This window comes from Notothenia coriiceps, unplaced genomic scaffold (assembly GCF_000735185.1).
Source record: "Notothenia coriiceps isolate Sejong01 unplaced genomic scaffold, NC01 NC01_scaffold00036209, whole genome shotgun sequence".
Taxonomy (NCBI): Eukaryota; Metazoa; Chordata; class Actinopteri; order Perciformes; family Nototheniidae; genus Notothenia; species Notothenia coriiceps.
In genome coordinates this window covers 68,878-88,114 of record NW_011368910.1, presented here as the reverse complement: position 1 = coordinate 88,114, position 19,237 = coordinate 68,878, and the positions used below count along the sequence as shown (strand labels likewise).

The window sequence follows — 19,237 nt, the reverse complement described above, 5'->3', positions numbered from 1 at the left end:
TTACTGTCCTATAGTACACATTGGAATGATTTCTTACTTTATTTTGTACAACTTTATTAAATAGATAAAGGTTTGCTCTCTCTCTTGCTCTCTCGCTCTCTCTCTCTCTCTCGCGCTCCACATTGCTTTTCTTCCCGACTGCAACGCTGTTGTGTGTGTCTGTGAGAGCGTTTCACATGTGTGTATGAGAGATTTTTACCAGTGGCAAGCCTGTCTCTGAGGGCCTAAGATATTCTACAAAATAATATTTAAAAACATTAAAACAAATTATATTTTTCTTTATATATTTGTTTTAAATATGTTTTTAGTAATATTTGTCATTAGTTTTACCAAAAATAACTTGATTAAATTGTATTTAAAATAACATTTCCAAAGAAATAAATCCTTTGAATCTGCCTATTCAGTTTCTGTTTGAATGTGAAGGGTTAAATGAAAGAAGCTCGTCTCTGCGAGGTGAAGACAGGAGCTGTTGGACGTCCAGCTATGAATTCACAGAGGGCCAGCTATAGTAACTGAACGAGAGAGTAATGTCAAATGACAGTACAATTGACCAATCATATCTTCCCTCTAAATGGGTGGGCTTTCTTATCGCGGACTTTATGACAAGTTCCGCCCGCTGTGAAACGTTTCTTGTTTCCATAGCAACAACAACTGTCAACAGCGTAAACTCGCCTTAAAAAAAAAAGCATGCCAAATTACACTTAAGACATACAACTGCAACGAAAGTAACAAACACAATGCAATATCCTTTTCAATTTCAAAGAACACAAATTGGGTTATTTACAGGTGTTGTTTTGTGTGGTAGAGGGTCGCTTTCATTGATGCGTTTTGCACCCCGGGCGGGCCGTTGTTTTGATATTCCACCAGTGTGAGAAAAAAAAAACAAGAAAAAAATATATATATTTTGTATTTCGCGACCCTCCTATCATATCTCTGCGCCCCACACTTTGAGAAACGCTGGCTTAAGGGAACATGTACAGTGTGAGATCCTTGTTGCTGGTGTCATTGGGTTCATGCTGTAATAAATGCCCACACCGGGTTATATTTGGGAAGTCTGCCTCTGCCTCCTTGCTTGGTCGGGCCGCTCAATTGTCAGCTTCACACTCCTGTAGCCAAAAAGTTGATCCAGTTGTATTGCTGGCTCAGGGGAAATACTGGGATCTGAACTCCTGATATTCAAACGTACTGATACAGAACAGAATCACATAAATTGTTGGCGGAGGAATACATCTGTCATTATAATAATGGTTGTTATGATTTTGTTTAGAGACAGAGAAAGTTTGTCTCAAAGAACCCTGATGGTTCCCAGACTCCACTTTAAATCCTCACTGATGCTGTAAACATGCTCTCTAGCCCTCAGTGCAGGAGTGTTTAGTTGCGATGGTTAAACTGGGACTTTCTAAGGATCACCTGAAACAACCACGAGTCCCCAATTCCCTATCCATCCACATGGGATCCATTGACGTGAATACAAAAGATAGCGCCTGAATCAACAACAGATAAAGACCTTCTAAGAAACCCAAATAAATGTCAAGAAAGTGAAAGATAAAGCAAGGATTGAGACAGATGTTATGTCTGTGTGCCCTCCAGGAACAGTGTTGGCTTCTTTCATCATTATTTACTGCAGAATGAGGACTGTTTCTTCCATCACCTCGCGCTGATATCAAATACAACTAAAATGAATGTCTGACCTCTCAGCTTTCCAGGAACTGTATAAAGTTGAAAATGGGGAATTGTTGAGTTATCAAGTTTTCACAAACTTCAGTGTGTGTACATTTGTTTATTAAAGGGACCCTTTTTTGAGTTCTCCCTTGCCTGTAGTGTGTACTATAGGTTTTTGTGCATGTAAATGGTCTGCTAAGGTTAACATCTTAACAACAGGGAGTTTGGAAATGTTCTCTATATTCAGCAGGCAGTAGGCTATATGTATATGCAAATATCTGACTCTCCTTAAAGATGTCTCCTGTTGCTAGGTGAGTCCAAAGCGTATTGTCTCCTAGCAACAGCAGGATCCACACCTGACACGCATATGCATAGTGCTTTTGTTTTACACAAATGGACAGAAAGGATGCAAACCCAACTGAAAATATGCCCAATTCTTTATGCTAATCACTCTTCAGATAAGTGGCTTTACTTTCTGCCTCCTGTAACTGTAAACAGTATTTAAAGAACTTGTTTGACATTTTGGAAAATATGAGAGTTATATATCATTTTCAGTGAAAATTGTAATATTAATGCAAAACTGTTCATTCCTGGTAATATTCAGATTTTCTTTTTACTGATATTGCAAAATGAGTCAAAACAGTCAAAAGTATATTTTATAAAATTGTTCAGCCTTTAGTGGCACCACCCTCTGAACTGGAGCCGAGCTGATCCTGAATTGCATGAAGCAGGCATTTGTTCCACAGAGATAGCAATACAGGAAAATGAAATCTCATCCGACTTTCACCTGGATACAAGGAAATAAAATGTGCAAATTAGGCATTTATCTTCCTGCCTTTGGTCAGAGCACAACATCATGAAACAAATCATGAAACATGACTCCTAAGATAATCTCTGTATCAAGCCAACTGCTGCTGGTTAACAGAGAAACAGCACATTATTTTGTGTTTCATGACAAACACCTGTTTTTTTTATTCCAGTTATGAGTAAAACGTTCCAATGCGTTTTTGGCTCGTAAGTATTATACCGTAGAAGAACTTTGGTTCAAAACTAAGCTTAGTTGTTTAATTGAACTGACAAAATTCTGTTTAATATACATGAAGTCGTAAATAAACCCCCTATTTAGGTTTTAACCAATGTGAGCAGAGAAAGAAGAACACTTTGTAAGAATTATGCAAGACTTGCCTAGGGATATCACTGAAGCTTCTTGCAGCTAGGAAAGAAAATACATCTTAAACACACATGCTGATAGTCTCGACACTATCAGCATGTGTTGACTGGCCAAATGAAGGGATTTAAATACCCACAGACTGATGGGCTGATGGCACAGGACTGGGTCATGTTGATTAGAGGCAGCTGCAACTTTTGTTACAACCACTGTTCACACTGAATTAATAGAACATTTTAGTTTTGCGTCCATTGACTATCACCCAGGGAATAACAGGTCAACGCTAACATCCAATGAAAATTGATTTTGACAGATGTAACATGTAAGTCAACATTACCTCTTCCATTCAATTAAATATTTTCCAAGGTGAGGTCACAGTTAGCTCCCGTGTTTTTGTTTAGTATTTCAGGGTTTACTTACTATTGTTATTATTCTATGCAACAGTCATTTGGGTGGTAGAATGGTTGTCCACAAAACCAAGGTTCGATGGTTTGATAACCAGCCTCTGCAGTCCAAAAGTGGATGGGTGGCAGATTCCTAACCCCAAATTGACCCCCAATAGCCAACAGTGTGTGCATGGGTGTGAATAGTTCTATTCTGACTTGTACTATATGTGAAAGCACTATGAATGATCACAAAGACTAGAATTTGGTTGTTTTAGATGTCGGCAAATTGGGAAGTTTGAAAAACTGCATTTCGCACAGCAATACAATTACAATTTAAAAACATGCAAACACACTATGCAGTTAGAACACATTGTATACGCAATGTTACTTTGTACGTGTTCTCTAGCAGAGACTTGAACTGTACTGCTCACCTCAAACGCCATGATTCATTATGCTGGCGTCTGTTTAAAAGACAACTCAGGAAGTCAGTGGGTCAATACAGGCCTGAATACAAGACTACACAAACCAATACCAATTACTGGAAAACTCAGTGTAAAAACAAGCAGGACAACTACCATCGCAGGGTTTATTAAGCATTAAATGACTCATTCTCTTTTAATGAGTCCATTCAATTTACCTGCTTCAATAACCAAAGTGTCCAGGGACCGGGTCATTGGTGGTGCTCCTCATTAGCAGCGTCATTAATCCATACACTGATGACTAACTGCACACTCTAAAACTGTTTTTAAGATCACTGTTGAAACACTGAGCTTCAATGGCAGCTACCAGTCACACAAGGTCATTATTGTTTTGAATACACTTCACAAGCATTCAAATTTACATTCACCTTAAAACACGTATTTTCCCCATAACATCTATGTCAACGTCTGTCCCACAAACTTACTGACCTGGATATCCACATAATGAAAGCTTAAACAGTTGAATAGCTTCGTTATCACATTCACAGATGCATTCAAATAAAACATTCAAGGGCCCTTTTCACCATAACGTAAAATAAACCCAAGGCATTAATAATGCCCCAAGAAGGATCCACATTTGACAACTTTGACAAAGTGTTAATAACGTTATATTAATAACGTTATGTTACGTACTAACATGTGTTGCAGTCATTATTTATATGAGTTTCTGTTTGTGTCCAACAGGCAACCAGTTACGAAAAATACATTCCGACAGTACAGAGTTTTAGGGAAAGGAGGCTTTGGAGAGGTGAGTGCATTCAATTTCAACTTTAAAGAGGCCCTTTTATGCTGTTTGGGGTGTTGCCTTTCCTGTAGTGTTATAGGTTTAAGTGCATGTAAATGGTCTGCAAAGGTTTGAATCCCAAAGTTCCCTCCAGACGGAGTTTCTCTCCCCCCCGCCCCCCTCCCCGCCTAAAACGCCTCCATTGGATTCCTTTTTGAACAGCATGGAAACATGTAAAAGTAGAGGCACAAAATAAAATTATGAACCTGAACATTTTCATAATATGTCCTCTAAATAATTGTATTTTTTTTTTATTCGTAAAACACAAGGAAGAGGATATTATCTTATTGATAAGTACAAATAATAAATATATGAAAAAGAAAAGGGTAAGGGTTAGAGAGAGGCTGAGATGTATAAAGAAGTCACTACATTCTTTACATGTATAATGAATGATTCAATGCAGGACAAATCAACTTTTATTCCACCGTAGATTATGCTGGCTCCTTCTGGACGAGTCGGTAATAAGCTGCATCATCCCTCCGTTTTTTCCAAATTAGGCTCATTAAGGCGTTTCAGAGGTAGAGCTGTGTTAGAGCTGTATAGTTTCTAAGTAATGGTGGTTTATAGCACCACACACTGGACACAAATATCAGAGTAGGAAGAGACTTTACAAGAGTATTACATTTCTATAAAAGACGGCATTGATCAGATGAGGAGATAAATCAAAGTGTTAAATGACATAACATCAGGAGACGGGCTCCTCAGCTTTACTCTATTTATTTTAGGCTCTGAATTACCAGATTTGTTGATGATAATGTGATATACTGTACATATGGTTTTACTGTGAACCTTCTAACAAAGTAACAGAAGTTAAGCAATTAGGCTTTTTTGTATCCACACAAATATCTGATAATTGTTGCATTAACTCAAATAACTAGAGTTATAGTAAAATGTTAGTATTTTCCCTCCTACAAATCCAGTTGCTAAACTGCATCTATGAACTGCATCTAAGAGGTTCAGTACCAAACTGTTATGTTGTAACTCTTGCAACAAGTCTTCCAACTTAATGGAAGCGCAATGCTTATCTTCTTATGCAGTGTGTGCAATGAATACAGAGTATTATAAAAACTCTGGTGGTTATTATAAACCATGTTGGGTACAGAGAAAGAGGACAGTGTAGAAATGGATGAGAAAAAAAAGAAAGATAAGGGTTAAAGATAGTTTAGATGATATTGAAATCCTGCAGTTAAAAGGCATGCCACTTTCTCTAACAAGGCGCTAATTTTTAACACCCTGAGGTGCCATCCTGTGTTACCTTATGATCTGATCATTTACAATCACAGTCTTGTTTGGGGTTAGAAATGAGAAGTCACAAGATGGGCTTGTTTTTATTAAAGTGGACCTATCATGCTATATTTGAATAATATAGTGTAGGACCATACTTATATAAGGCATAAGGAATATTTATACTTTTTATTTTTCAAAATACCAAACAGATCATGCATTTTAGCCATTCCTCATTTCGCTCAATTTAACACTGTCTTTGCATGGGCTGATTCTGTGAGAACAGCACCATCTACAGGCCTGGCATATGTACTACAGCGTCTCCACCGCTTTCGAACGGCAATGTCCGTGGCTGTCTCCTCCTGATTAGTCGAGTTGGCCCAATAGCCGTAGCGCCACTTCAGTGACGTCATAGAAGTGTTCAAATCTGGATCAGTCTGTATCAGATCCGTTGCTGCCCCTTTTTAAGAGTTTTGGGTATGGAGGAAAATAGAGAGGGTTGTGTTTTCTGACACTTGGTGAGTTCCCTGGAATACCGGGGACGCACATTCATGTATAAAAGACGTACAAAAGTGCATTTTGCATGATAGGTCACCTTTAAGAGAGGGTGTATTGTTTATTTTGTGGCTGCAGTTTTTTATGGACATACATGCATGGAAATAAGAGTTGTCAACTTTTTTCTCATTTCTACACTGCAGGTGTGTGCGTGTCAGGTACGGGCCACGGGGAAAATGTACGCTTGTAAGAAACTGGAGAAAAAGAGAATAAAGAAAAGGAAAGGGGAGTCCATGGCGCTCAATGAGAAACAGATCCTGGAGAAAATCAACAGCAGATTTGTAGTAAGCATCGCATTTTATTCATACCCTTTTGTACCTCCTTTTGTCACTTGAATTGCATTTATGGTTTGACCCAAATTTAATTTCTTGTTTTTTGTTTCAATTTGTGATCTGTGCCATGTTATAAAAGCACTTTGAACTGCACCTCATGTATTAAAAGTGCTATACAAATTCAGTTTATTATTAATATTATTATTATTAACAGTATGTCGACCAACAGTTTTTTAAATCAGTGTCCCATTTTTTTAACAGTTTTTTAATCTTAAGCAGATAATGTTTCCCTTGGAAATGTACAGGCAAGTCACCCCCAAACTTGCTGGTTCCTTCTTAAAAGTGTGATTCAGTAATTTCCTACAACAGATTGCCACCGTAGTTTTTAGAATTGTTTTACACATTGAGTAAGGAAAAGAGCATTTGTGTCGGGGACTATTTTCAGTGGTGGATTAATATACATTTGACGCTCTAGTGATATTTTAGTTTTCTCAAAATGAGACGACTGAAACTCTTCACCTATTCCTCCTGAGTGACTCTCTGTGTGTGTCAATGGGACGTGATGTCTGCAACATTAACAACTGCAGTAATTAAAAGACAACCTGGTCATTTGTCCCGTCTCTGGTCGGGTTTGATTCTCTGCCAGCAACCTTTGTACAGCTTTTTTTTAAATTTGAACTCAGTTGACTGGTTCAGGCTCCCGGGGCCGCCGCGGAGTCCCTCAGGGGTCAACATGGCTCCAAAGCAAAAACAGAAAAACAACAGACTTCATTAAAGAATTTATTTTTAAGAGGTTTTGGCAGCAGGTAGCATTTTTAGTTGTTGGGACGTGCACATAATGGTGATGTCAGCCTCCTAAACATCCTACATTTAAGGGAAAATATTCCAGGACATATTTTAGATAGATTTAGTAAATGTTACTTTAATGCGCTATAATTATGTAAGGCCTCAGTTATTGACTGTTGATAATGAACCTAAAATAGAATTATCAGCAATGTCTGCATAACCCTCATCTATTCAGAGCATTTTAGCCTGTTTTAGCTTATTATTTAGCTTTTTATGGCTCTACTATATACAGTATGTGATCTTTAAATTTTTTCAACTGTTACACAACATCTGAAAATATTAAATAAACAACCATTACTATTTCCGAGAACCAGAAAAACGTCTGTAAAATGATTTTTCCAGAATCAGAATTCATTTATTCATCCAACAAAGGGGAAATGTACGTTGTTACAGAAAGTATAGATAGAGATGAAGAAAATCAAACAATATAATATTTTTTAAAAAGGCCTGCACATAGTATTTAAAATAACAATTCTTACAATTAATAAAAATTATTACAATTTATGTCTAAGCAACAGTCCAAAACAAAACAATATTCATGTTACTCTGAAGCTAGAATTATGATAGGTTTAAAATGTTTGTGTTATTTATCAAAACACAAGTATTTTCTTATGACTAAACTACCAGAACTATATGATTTGAAGATGTAAGCTCTCTAACATCTCAGCAGCATTTACACCTAAAACATTTCCCTGCATTAACACATCACCTTCCTCTGTCTGTTTCCAGGTCAGTTTAGCGTACGCCTACGAGACGAAGGACGCTCTTTGCCTGGTGCTGACCCTGATGAACGGGGGGGACCTGAAGTTCCACGTCTATCACATGGGCGACGCCGGCTTCGACGAGAAGAGAGCCGTGTTCTACTCTGCAGAGATCTGCTGCGGGCTGGAAGACCTGCACCGAGAACGCATCGTCTACAGGTCTCTGAGCCCCACGGAAGATTGTCTAATGATCTGTCCTCTTTGGCCTCTTGTCTAACTGGCTCTTCTCTTCATTCTGTCACACAGAGACCTCAAACCAGAAAACATCCTGCTGGACGACCACGGTGAGTAGCATTATTAAGAAGCATATTTAAATCCTTGAAATCTCAAATACAAATCTAAAAACAGACATCTGAATTTGGTTAGAACCAGTAGCCGAAAGTAACTAGGTACATTAACTAAAAGGTGGGGTAGGTAAGTTTGAGAAACCGGCTCGAGATACACTTTTTGTTATATTCCATGGAATGCTCTTAACATCCCGATAGCAATTAATATCTTAAGTGCTTTTTCAAAAAATCCATAAAAATATTTCATCTGTGGAAGCCGTAGTACTGTAAAAAGCACGACGGATCATTTTAGCCGGCCCGGCTAAAATAACTGGATGGCCTACCTGCCTGTCAGCCTTCCATCTGTGCACAAACTCAGAGGTCTAAAGGCAGTGTTGGAAGGTAATGAAGTTCATTTACCTAAATACTGTCCTTAAGTACAATTTTGAGGTACTTGTACCCTATAGCATTTTCAGTTTATGCTGCTTTATAATTTTACTCAACTACATATTGGAAGCCAATATTGAAATGTGTACTCCTCTACATTTACTTACAGGTGGTTTTTTGCATGTGTGTGTGTCTTTTGGGCCTAATTTGTGCAGTTGTAACAGTAAACCAACACCAAAGAGAAAAACTGAATTTTCCCTCGAGATTAATAAAAGTTCATCTTAATCTTAGTTGCTTCATCATTTTAGATTATTCCTTTATAGAAAAGATGAATTCAACAATAAATAAACATTGGCATATATTTGTAGATTAAGATATGCAGCAGCAGTTTACAAAGTAATTTAAATTAGCACCACTAGCATAAGCGTTATGAACACATTAATGCCTCCATCATCATAATCCAGGTTATATAGGTTAACATAGGTTGTGACATGCATTGTTACCTGTCTGTGGGATGTTAAGGATAAGATAAGATACAATAAGAACTTGATCTGGTACATTTACTGTGACCGAAGCTAAACAAAGCTCAATAGTCCTTTTTTAAAGAAATACATTCTTGAGATTTTTTCCACTGAATCACCAGAGGGCACTCTGACTCCGGCAGAACTGATCCTGAAACCAGAAGCTTTCAGAGAAACTCTCCTCCCTCAGAGTCTCTGCTAAATATTCTCATTACATCCCACAGTTAGACCTGATCTAAAACCACATTAAAATATCAGAGACAAACAAGAATGCAATGTTCTAGTATGAGAACATAAAGATGATACGATAATATTTCATTGTCGGATCGAGTTGGTCATTTTTCTTGCAAATAAAGTCCTAAGACTAATATCCACCCACAAAACCAGATACCTGAGTTTGGTTAGAACAGAATCAATATGTTTCCAAGATTTGTTAAAAAGTATTACATTATGTATGATCAGGATAAAATAAATGGAGCTTCAACAAAACTGCAAACCATTACAATGCTTAGTTATTAATAATAGAGCTAGGGTAAATAGATTCATCATTCAAGTGGACGTTTTTTTCCTTAGTTTATGAAGAAAAACTACTGCAACTCGAGTGTAAACATGGATCATTTGCTCAGATAATGTGGCTCTCCATGCATATCCGCTGGTGGTTGTAACTTACATTCTGCACAAAAGGAAACAAACATAAAGGTCTTTATCACATGATCCTCTCAGGGGGATTCATGAATCACAAGATACAAATCAGAAACACGAAAGTGAACATTATACAGCCTATTAAGAGTTGAATTGAGACGTGTATGAACCCAGCAATGTTTTGACTGACAAGAATAATAGAGCTAAAATAACCAAAAAGTCAGTACTTAAAACATAATTCTATTTATCATTTTCTGTTTGGTATCAGAATTAAATAATCCAGGTACAAGAAAACATAGAATCAATGTCCCTTTACTGTATATACACCAAACAGTCAAGTCAAGTTTATGTATATAACACATTTAAAACAACATTATCATTTTCTGAATCAGATTTGTGTGTGTGTCTTCAGGCCACATCCGGATCTCAGACCTGGGTTTAGCGGTTCATGTTCCAGAAGGACAGACCATCAAAGGACGCGTGGGAACCGTAGGCTACATGTGTAAGTAACCTCCGACCTTTATCCAGTTCTACACGTCTTTAATAGAAACTGTTTCCCTACCTCTGCTTTATTTCGACCAATGACGAAATATGAGACATTGCTTTGTGATCAGCTTTAATATATTACTGCTTAGAGTTATTATACATTTTTTCATTTTGTCTTTCAGTTTTATCTTTGTTTTCTTCTTGTTTTCTTTGTTGTGATTCATCTATGTCATATGTAAATATAGGAATTTTTACAAAATATTACCTGAGTATTTTCATTTTATACTACTACTCTACTACATTTTGGAAGCAAACTTTTGTACTTATTACTCCACTACATTTATTTGACAGAATTATTATTATTATTATTATTATTATATTATTATTATTTATAATATAAATGCAGAATACTAAGGGGAAAAAGATGAAACAATCCAATTCATATTTAAGTAACTAAAACCATGAGTGGGTTACATGTGGGAGTACTTTTACTCCTAATACTTAAAGTACATTTTACTTATCGTACTTAAATACTTGTATACGTAATACGTATGTAAAAATATGACTTTATATTCGGAACAAAGCGCATCTGTTAAATGAAATAAGATATACTTTATTGATCCAAAATTGGGAAATGTTTTCGTTACAGCAGCATGTTAAAACAAAGGTATTGCACATAATCTGGAAAACAAAAAGAGTAGAAAATAACCAAACAGAAAATATAGAATACAATCAAACAGAAAACAAAACAGAACAGAAAATGTAAATATATAAAAGTTGACCGTGAAAGGTACAAATCTGACAATAAACACTTTGAAGGGCCAAATAACAGCAAACATAATTTAAAGTAGGATATTATTTATATGAAGTTTGCTACGAATGGCATATCAATTAAATGTAAATGTATACATAAAAGGTAAACACATTTTTAAAAAGACACAGAAAAACAGGAATAAACATTATTTCAACGCAGAACTTTTAGATTCTGTGTTTCTGAATGACCTTCAGCTCCAACAAATGCCTTCCTTCCCCCTCCAGCTCCGGAGGTGGTGAAGAACGAGCGCTACACGTTCAGCCCCGACTGGTGGGCGTTGGGCTGCCTGCTGTACGAGATGATCGAGGGCCAGTCTCCCTTCCAGCAGAGGAAGAAGAAGATCAAGAGGGAGGAAGTGGAGCGGCTAGTGAGGGAGGTGGAGGAGGAATATTCCAGCAAGTTTTCCGAGGACGCCAAGTCCCTGTGTCGAATGGTGGGTGGGATGTTCCACTCGTCTCGAATGTGCTCTGGTCGATTGCTACCATCTGCTCGCGCTCAATAAATTACCATATCCTAATGAACCTAGGAAAAACTAAAACTGCAAAGAGGAGATGCTTGTTTACAACAATGTGACACTATTTTTTGGATACTGAGGATACATGTTTCTGTCACTTTGGCTGCATCCCTTTCCTCACAGCACCCTGCAAGGCTCCGTTACACAATGTTGGTACTGCATGTACTTCATCTCTAGTTGGCAAACAAGCTTCCTCACTCCCTTTTTGTGTTTTCATCACTTTAGATTGTGTTCACACTGACATTAGCACTGCACAAAAAGAAGTGCAGACTGCTCATTCTTGTCACCAGGACAAAGAGCTTCTTTAAAAAGACAGTTTCCGGTCAAAAAAAGTTTTTCATGGTTCAAATCCTGCAGCAACAACAGAGATTGTCAACAAGCAACACACTTAGATGTCAAATCAACCAAAGAAATGTATTTTTTATCTTCATCTTTTGATAAGTATCTGAAATTCTGTCCCCTCAATATCAGATTTTGACATGGTCGGGCAGAGCAGGTTGGACCCAAGTGCAGGATGGACAACGGTTTTAACGGAAAAATACCTTGATTAAAGATTTTAAAACATAAAAAATCAAGGAACCAACAGAGACCCACAGAAAATCAGAACACATGAATACATGCAGAACTATTCAAAAGGATAAAACACAGCTGGGGAGAGAAGGAAAAGCACAAGGCCATCAGGTGAACAGAATCAGGTGATCAAACAGGAGGGAAATCACAGGGACAGGAAGTAAAAGCAGACATAACACATATTTCCCAACCAGGGTGTCGAAAATGTAAATGTTCCCAGTCTTATATCATTGGACATTCCAGAATCATGACGACACTACAGTAGTTCACACCTTATTTGTTTTATTTGTTTGTCTAATTTGTAACTTCCTGTTGTTTTGTATTCTCTAGCTTCTGGCCAAAGAGCCCTCAGAGAGGCTGGGATGTGAGCAAGGGGGAGCCTCAGAGGTCAAAGCCCATCCCCTCTTCCGCTCCATCAACTTCAAACGCCTCGCTGCCGGCATGCTGCAGGCGCCATTCATTCCTGATGTGAGTCCACCGTATTTACTCAAGTTCACTGAGAAAGCTTTGTGCTACAAAACTGTCAATTTTAAGATGACTTATTCTTACTCAGGGAGTGACATGATAAAATAAAGAACTTTGATAACATATTATGTTTAAGTTTTATCTCTGAAGTACAAATATGGATCCAGGTAGTGTTAGCACAGGTGTAGCTATTAGCGTTAGCAATGATAGCACAGTTTTAATGACTAAAATCAAGAATAGGCCGGGGATAACCAATTTAGATTAGATTAGATAAAACTTCATTAGATTAGATTTTGTTGATCCCAAATTGGAAAGTTATTCTGTTGCAGCAGCATGCTAACAAAGCATTGCACTTATGTTAAAAATATAATCAGTAAATATATACATATGACTATAAACAGATACTTATCCATAGAATTTCTATAGAATACACAATTTTAAATATACAGAATGATAATTATATCACAATATTAATGCTGTCAAAATTATCGCGTTAACGGCGGTAATTCATTTTTGGAATTAATTGCGTTAAATCGAATGGTTAAAATATTTAACGCATTTAACGCATGCGCAGAATGGCCCGCCCCATACATCCCACCAGTGGCAGCGCCAGGGTATGGCTGGAGTAGGCTACAGCCATACCAAGAAATGGCTTAGCCCCACCGTGAAAAATGATGTTAAAGTAAGCAAAATAAAGTCCGCCAACTCGCGCGGAGTAAATTGCACAGACAGCAGTTAGTAAGATTGATTTCAGTAGCCACTTGTCTGGAAATACCTAAGACTAGAAACGGTTTTGAAAACTTTAGTCACGTAGTGATCGTCTTCTCAATAGAACATCTTTGATAATGTCTTCTGGCCAATCAGAATCAAGATAACGGCGTGGTGTTGTTGCAGGAAGTCCCGACGGAGAATACTTTTTCTGTAGTACATCTCTATATACATCGATACAACATTACGTGTTGATAGAAATCAACACGTAATGAAATAAGACCCCACGGTTTGATGATTGATAGGTGTGTGGGCTGTCTTTCATTTTGACACACAGAACAATGTTATAATAAACATACATACATACTGTATGTTAAATGGATATATCCGCCTTCTTTAATTTATCTTTCCATTCCCACAACAATATACATAAAGAAATGGCATATTTTGGACATAGTTCGGATGGTGATTAATCATGATTCATTCATTTTTAAACTGTGATTAATCTGATTAAACATTTTAATCGTTTGACAGCCCTACACAATATATATTGATGGTAATCTATGCGTGACTAATAACGTAAATAACACTATAGCTGCAAGAGTAACATTAATGATCAACATATCTAAATCTTCTTAATCAGTGAGAAAGCTAATTTGTCTCAAAATGTCCTTTTTTAAATGGAGCGCTGGAAATTCAATCTTCTCTACAGCACAGAAAGTGGAATGAATGGATCTGATTAATACACATGTCAGTGAGGCTCATTATACGGAGCATCATTAACGTGCAAGGTGTCTGCCACAGGAAGGATTCCCCACAGTGAGCGCACTGTTGCACGTTTAATGTTGGAAGATTTGATAAACATTTATTATTCCCTGTAGGGAATTTCAGGTGTGATGCAGCAACAGCAATAAGAGTTAAACACAGGATAGGACAGATACACAAGGGCTATTTGAACAACAATAAGAGTAAACATGTAAGTAATAGGATGAATAACTGATTGAATTGTTTGTTTGTAGTTTTGTTTCTGTGATTCTATGTGTTTTGTTTTACCTAAAAAAAAGAAATACAAATACATAGATTTGATATGTTAATTTATTTTTTACCTTTTTTCTACTTTCTATTCCTCTTTGTTCATTCATTTTGCTTTTAATTGATTTGGTATTTGACTTCATGTTTACACTGGAAAGGACCTTTTTAAATCCTACTTTTAAACCTGGTGTGTGTGTGTGTGTGTGTGTGTGTGTGTGTGTGTGTGTGTGTGTGTGTGTGTGTGTGTGTGTGTGTGTGTGTGTGTGCGTGCATGTGTACTGTGTGTGTACATGTGTATATGTATGTATATATAGAATCTTGTTTATTTATGTGTATTATATACATACACACATGGAAACCCACTTCCTAGGTTTGCAGTTCAAATGCTTTTAGTTGTGGTTCTTATAAACACCCTTATTCAGTTAATCCTGGCATCTTAAATGTAAATGTGTTTTAAAAGTTATTCGTCCGTGTGTCTGCAGCCGCAGGCCATCTACTGTAAAGACGTGCTGGACATCGAGCAGTTCTCCACAGTGAAAGGAGTGGAGCTGGAGCCCAAAGACGCGTCCTTCTACTGCAAAGTGTCCACCGGCAGCGTGTCCATCCCCTGGCAGGACGAGGTGAGAGACATTCATAAACACAACATCTGCAGTAACATCAGATTCGAATACCTTTGTGCTAACGGGACTTACAGTAGGGCAGGGCAATATCTCCATACTATATCAATATCGCGATATTTTTAACTAGATAACGTCGTAGAATTTGGATATGTTGATTAATCATAGGTTTTGTCTGTTTTTAAAGGATTTTCCCAACAAAACATAACTGATATTCATTTATCAAAAATATTATTGCAGGACATTTTTTTTCAAGCAGTTTTGTTTCAACTATTTAATACCCCTGTAGAATCGATTAAGGGTTGCAGGTTTTCTTTTTCTTTTTAAATAGGGATTTTTGCCACTCTTGTCCTGATCTCTCTTTGTTTTCAACTCTCAATCCAACAAACATCAAAGATTTAGAGAAGCTAAACTCGTATGCCATACATTCAATTTAAAGATAATGAAGTGAAATCACATTATGATTTGTTAAACCTTTTAACAAATGTACTTTATATGTCTCTCTGTACACAAAGAATGAGGTTGAGTATTTTCTCTGCAGATGATCGAGACAGAGTGCTTTATGGAGCTGAATGTTTTCCACCAGGACGGGACGGTTCCTCCAGACCTGGACTGGAGGGGACAGCCGTCTCCTCCGCCCAAACAGGGTCTGCTGCAGCGACTCTTCGGCCGGCAGGTCAGTGCACCCCCTCCCTTCAAAACACCAGCATACTTTTACATTTAAACATCTGTTTGCACCAGCTAGAGATCAGAGAGGTAATCAGAAAACATATATAATATATAACCTCATGTGAGAAGCCGCTTAGGCTGAAAAACGTCTCATTGTGACACTCCGCTCTCTGCCCCCCCCCCACCCCCCTGCAGGACTGCTGTGGTAACTGCAGCGACAGCGATGAGGAGCCCACCAGGCTGTGACAAACACAAACACACACACACACACACACACACACAGGATCTAATTTGTTTACAACTTTTGCACATTTGTATTTTTAACATAATACTATCTCTAAATGTCAGAATGTATATTTTCAACATAACCATAATGTTAAATGTTATTTAAAAAATAAAAAGTTGTGAAAAATTACTGGTTGACGCGTTCCAAACGAGGAGACGGGAACTTACGGAAGATGAACAGATATTTTTGTTTTTTGCTTTTGTTGATTTTTGGAAGACTTTTTTTCACATCCACTTAAACACATGTCCATCTCACTGATCTGGAAGCTGCTGCTGGAGCAGATCCACTGAAACGCTTGCTGTAAAAGTGCCTTGCTGTAGGGCACTGTGGCAGACTAACGGAGGACTGAGCGTACTTTCCCCACTTTGTCCAGGGAATCAAACCAGTGACCTTCAGCTCATGAACTCTGACCACTTTTCTTCTTCCTTCCATTCTGCTGAAAGAAACCTCACTGCTCTTTCTTCTATTTAACGTTTTAAAATGAACTTTGCTTGGTTTTTAAATGGAGATGCCAGGGCCAAGAATTTGTCTCTATCTGCAGATATTTTTATATCAATAGTATTATTGTTTTTCTTTGATTAAGGATTTCTTTACACTGTAACTTGCGTTAGTGCAGCTCCTCTTATTATTGTCAAGAGTGTGTTTTTCTTATAGATACAACAGTTGTTTTGTTCCTTTTTACAGAAACTCTGAGACTTAAATTAATCATTTTCATGCTCTGGAAAAATTAGGCTAACATTGGATTTTCACTAGGTTCATAAGTTTCAGTTTCTGGACTTCAGACATTTGTTTAGTCCTTTCATTTAGTCAGTTGTTGATTTTCAGATACATTTGACTGACAGAGCTACTCATTTTAAACCCTTTTTTGGTGAAAGATTCAGCACACAGTTTAATCTGTTGGAAGAATACAGTTGACATATTTGCATGTTGAGCTTACCAGCAAAACTTGTTATTCAAATAAGTCGATGTTCGATCAGAATCCTAGTATTTAGTTGCTACTTTCAGTAATTAGCATTTATTTAAGTTGCGTTCCAAACACAGCGTTTTGTTACCACTTGTCTCTCAGGGTTTCTGTAGAATGTATTCCTTTACGCAATTGTATCCTCTCTCCCTCTGTGTCTTTTCTTCATGAGCAGATGATGGTCGGATGATTCTCAGACTGTGCAGGTTTACATATGTTCTCCCTGCTGGTAGACCATGTCATGTATGTATGGGAGCAACAAAGAAAGAGTAACTCAAGCTTTGGGGATAAATCCTGGGATTGCAGGGAAACGCCTCTGTTGCAGTCTTCTTCAAACAGAATGGCCTCTGATTGTAAAGCTATTAAAATGAAATACCTCTGAATGTACCAATGGCTTTCATGTTATTTCTGAGGTTGAAGAAGACCGATGACAGACACCAGACGATATGGAACTAAATGTCTGGAACAATATGATTTAAAAACAACATCTGAGTTGCATCTCGTCTTATCTAACCATGCTGATTTATTTTTATTTGCTCAGGTTTTCAAATAGAAAAACATATCCCTGTGTGTGCAAGTATCCCAGCATGCATTTCTATCAACCAAAATAGCAAGATTTAAACCAAAACTATCTGCATGGCCAGATATGATTGCAGTTAGGAGATAAAAGTGTGTTTTTTTTCTCATTTGAATGACCTTATCTTTAAAGTCTAGAGCTGCAACTAACCATTAATTCATGAATTTTCTGATTGTTTATAAATCAGTCAATGAGCTGTCGATGAATATGTCAGGAAATCTTGAATGCTAGTTATAATAACAGCAGTTCTCAAATGACAGTCCAAAACCAAAAGATAAGCTTTAAATTATAATGTTTGAGATGATGGATTCAGCAAAAGTTTATAAATGTTTGCTCTAAAATGTACTAAATTAATTAACTGATTCTTTATAATTGCCCTTTTTTTTGATTGACTAATGGATTAATCATCAAAGTGTTGCAGCTCTAATACACTGTTTTTTGAAAAGCAGAATTCATCCTTTCAGATGTTTTTTTATATTTTTCCATCTTTGTCAATTTTTTTTGTTTAAAATTAAAAAACAATGGTCTGCTTTTTATAAATCTCTTTTGAAAAGGGATTCTTTTTGAATGTGTGTGTGCAGAGAATGGTCTATTGTTTAGTTTCCTTTGTATAAATCAGTCTTAAAGCCTGTCATACTTTGCATTCTGCTCTCTGCCTTTGTTCAGCCACAGAGCCCTCCACCAGTGTATTGTGAAAGCGGTTCATTTAAACCAGTTAAATTAGATCAAAGATGACAAAGTCCTTCCCATCCAAGGTGCCTTTTTGTGTTTAAAGGTTTTCCTCGCCTCTTTTTATACACACTGTGCTCATTCAAAGCCTGCTGCTGCGTCAGCGTCACTTCCTGTCTGTGGTGAATCTCTGTTTGTTGTCAAAACCATCACTCTGGATGTCTCTGTGAAAAGGAGGATGATGAGACTGAAGAACCTCTGGACTTAAAGACTGCTGTGGACTTTCTGGAGTCTCTGCTTTTATAAAAGACAGAGGTCAAAGGGGACATTTTGGAATCAGGAAAGCTCCCTAACATCCTCCATGGACGTGTGAATCAGAACTGCTGTGCTGTGTCTCTGCTGTCAGAAAATACTGTCCTTCATGTTATCTTTGTGTTGAGGATGCCCTGTAATCTGCCTTAAAGGATGATTCCACTTTATTACAACTTGGTCTTATTTAGTTTATTCATCATTTGTGCCAGAAACATTGTATGTGAAATTGTGAGATTTCAGATGAAAGATTTCTGTCATTTTTATATTTTTTCTGTGATCTCCTTGCTGCTTTGATGTGGAAAAGCTGGAAAAAAGCATTGTTATAATATCAAATTGAGATGATCTATGTAGAGTTGATCAGGGCGATCACAGTCCTGATGAAGATGAGCTGCATTTTAGAGACTTAATTAGCATAGGTCAAACATCCTTTCACTCTCATTGAATGGAAATTGAGAGCAAAAGGTTAGAGATTTAAGACAACAATGCTCAAAAGAAAGTCAAAAGAGGGTGTAACACCGGACTCCAGATGTCAAAACTTGAATTTCTTTCACTTCTGCTCGTATTTGTTCAAGAAATGAAGCAGGGTTTCAGGGGCGCAGCTCTG

The 19,237-nt window shown here is 37.3% G+C and overlaps 1 protein-coding gene across 1 annotated transcript in view; it reads left to right on the top strand.

Moving 5' to 3' along the window:
- Positions 1-4,332: 4,332 nt before the first annotated feature.
- LOC104963411 (G protein-coupled receptor kinase 6-like) overlaps positions 4,333-19,237 on the top strand; it is a 15,387-nt gene continuing 482 nt past the window's right edge. The window contains exons 1-10 of the mRNA XM_010791994.1: positions 4,333-4,443; positions 6,402-6,542; positions 8,106-8,296; positions 8,384-8,421; positions 10,366-10,455; positions 11,478-11,686; positions 12,668-12,805; positions 15,025-15,162; positions 15,701-15,835; positions 16,024-19,237. The exon at positions 16,024-19,237 is cut by the window's right edge and continues 482 nt beyond it. Coding sequence (XP_010790296.1) covers positions 4,333-4,443; positions 6,402-6,542; positions 8,106-8,296; positions 8,384-8,421; positions 10,366-10,455; positions 11,478-11,686; positions 12,668-12,805; positions 15,025-15,162; positions 15,701-15,835; positions 16,024-16,074 — 1,242 coding nt within the window. The 3' untranslated portion in view covers positions 16,075-19,237. The remainder of the gene's footprint in view (positions 4,444-6,401; positions 6,543-8,105; positions 8,297-8,383; positions 8,422-10,365; positions 10,456-11,477; positions 11,687-12,667; positions 12,806-15,024; positions 15,163-15,700; positions 15,836-16,023) is intronic.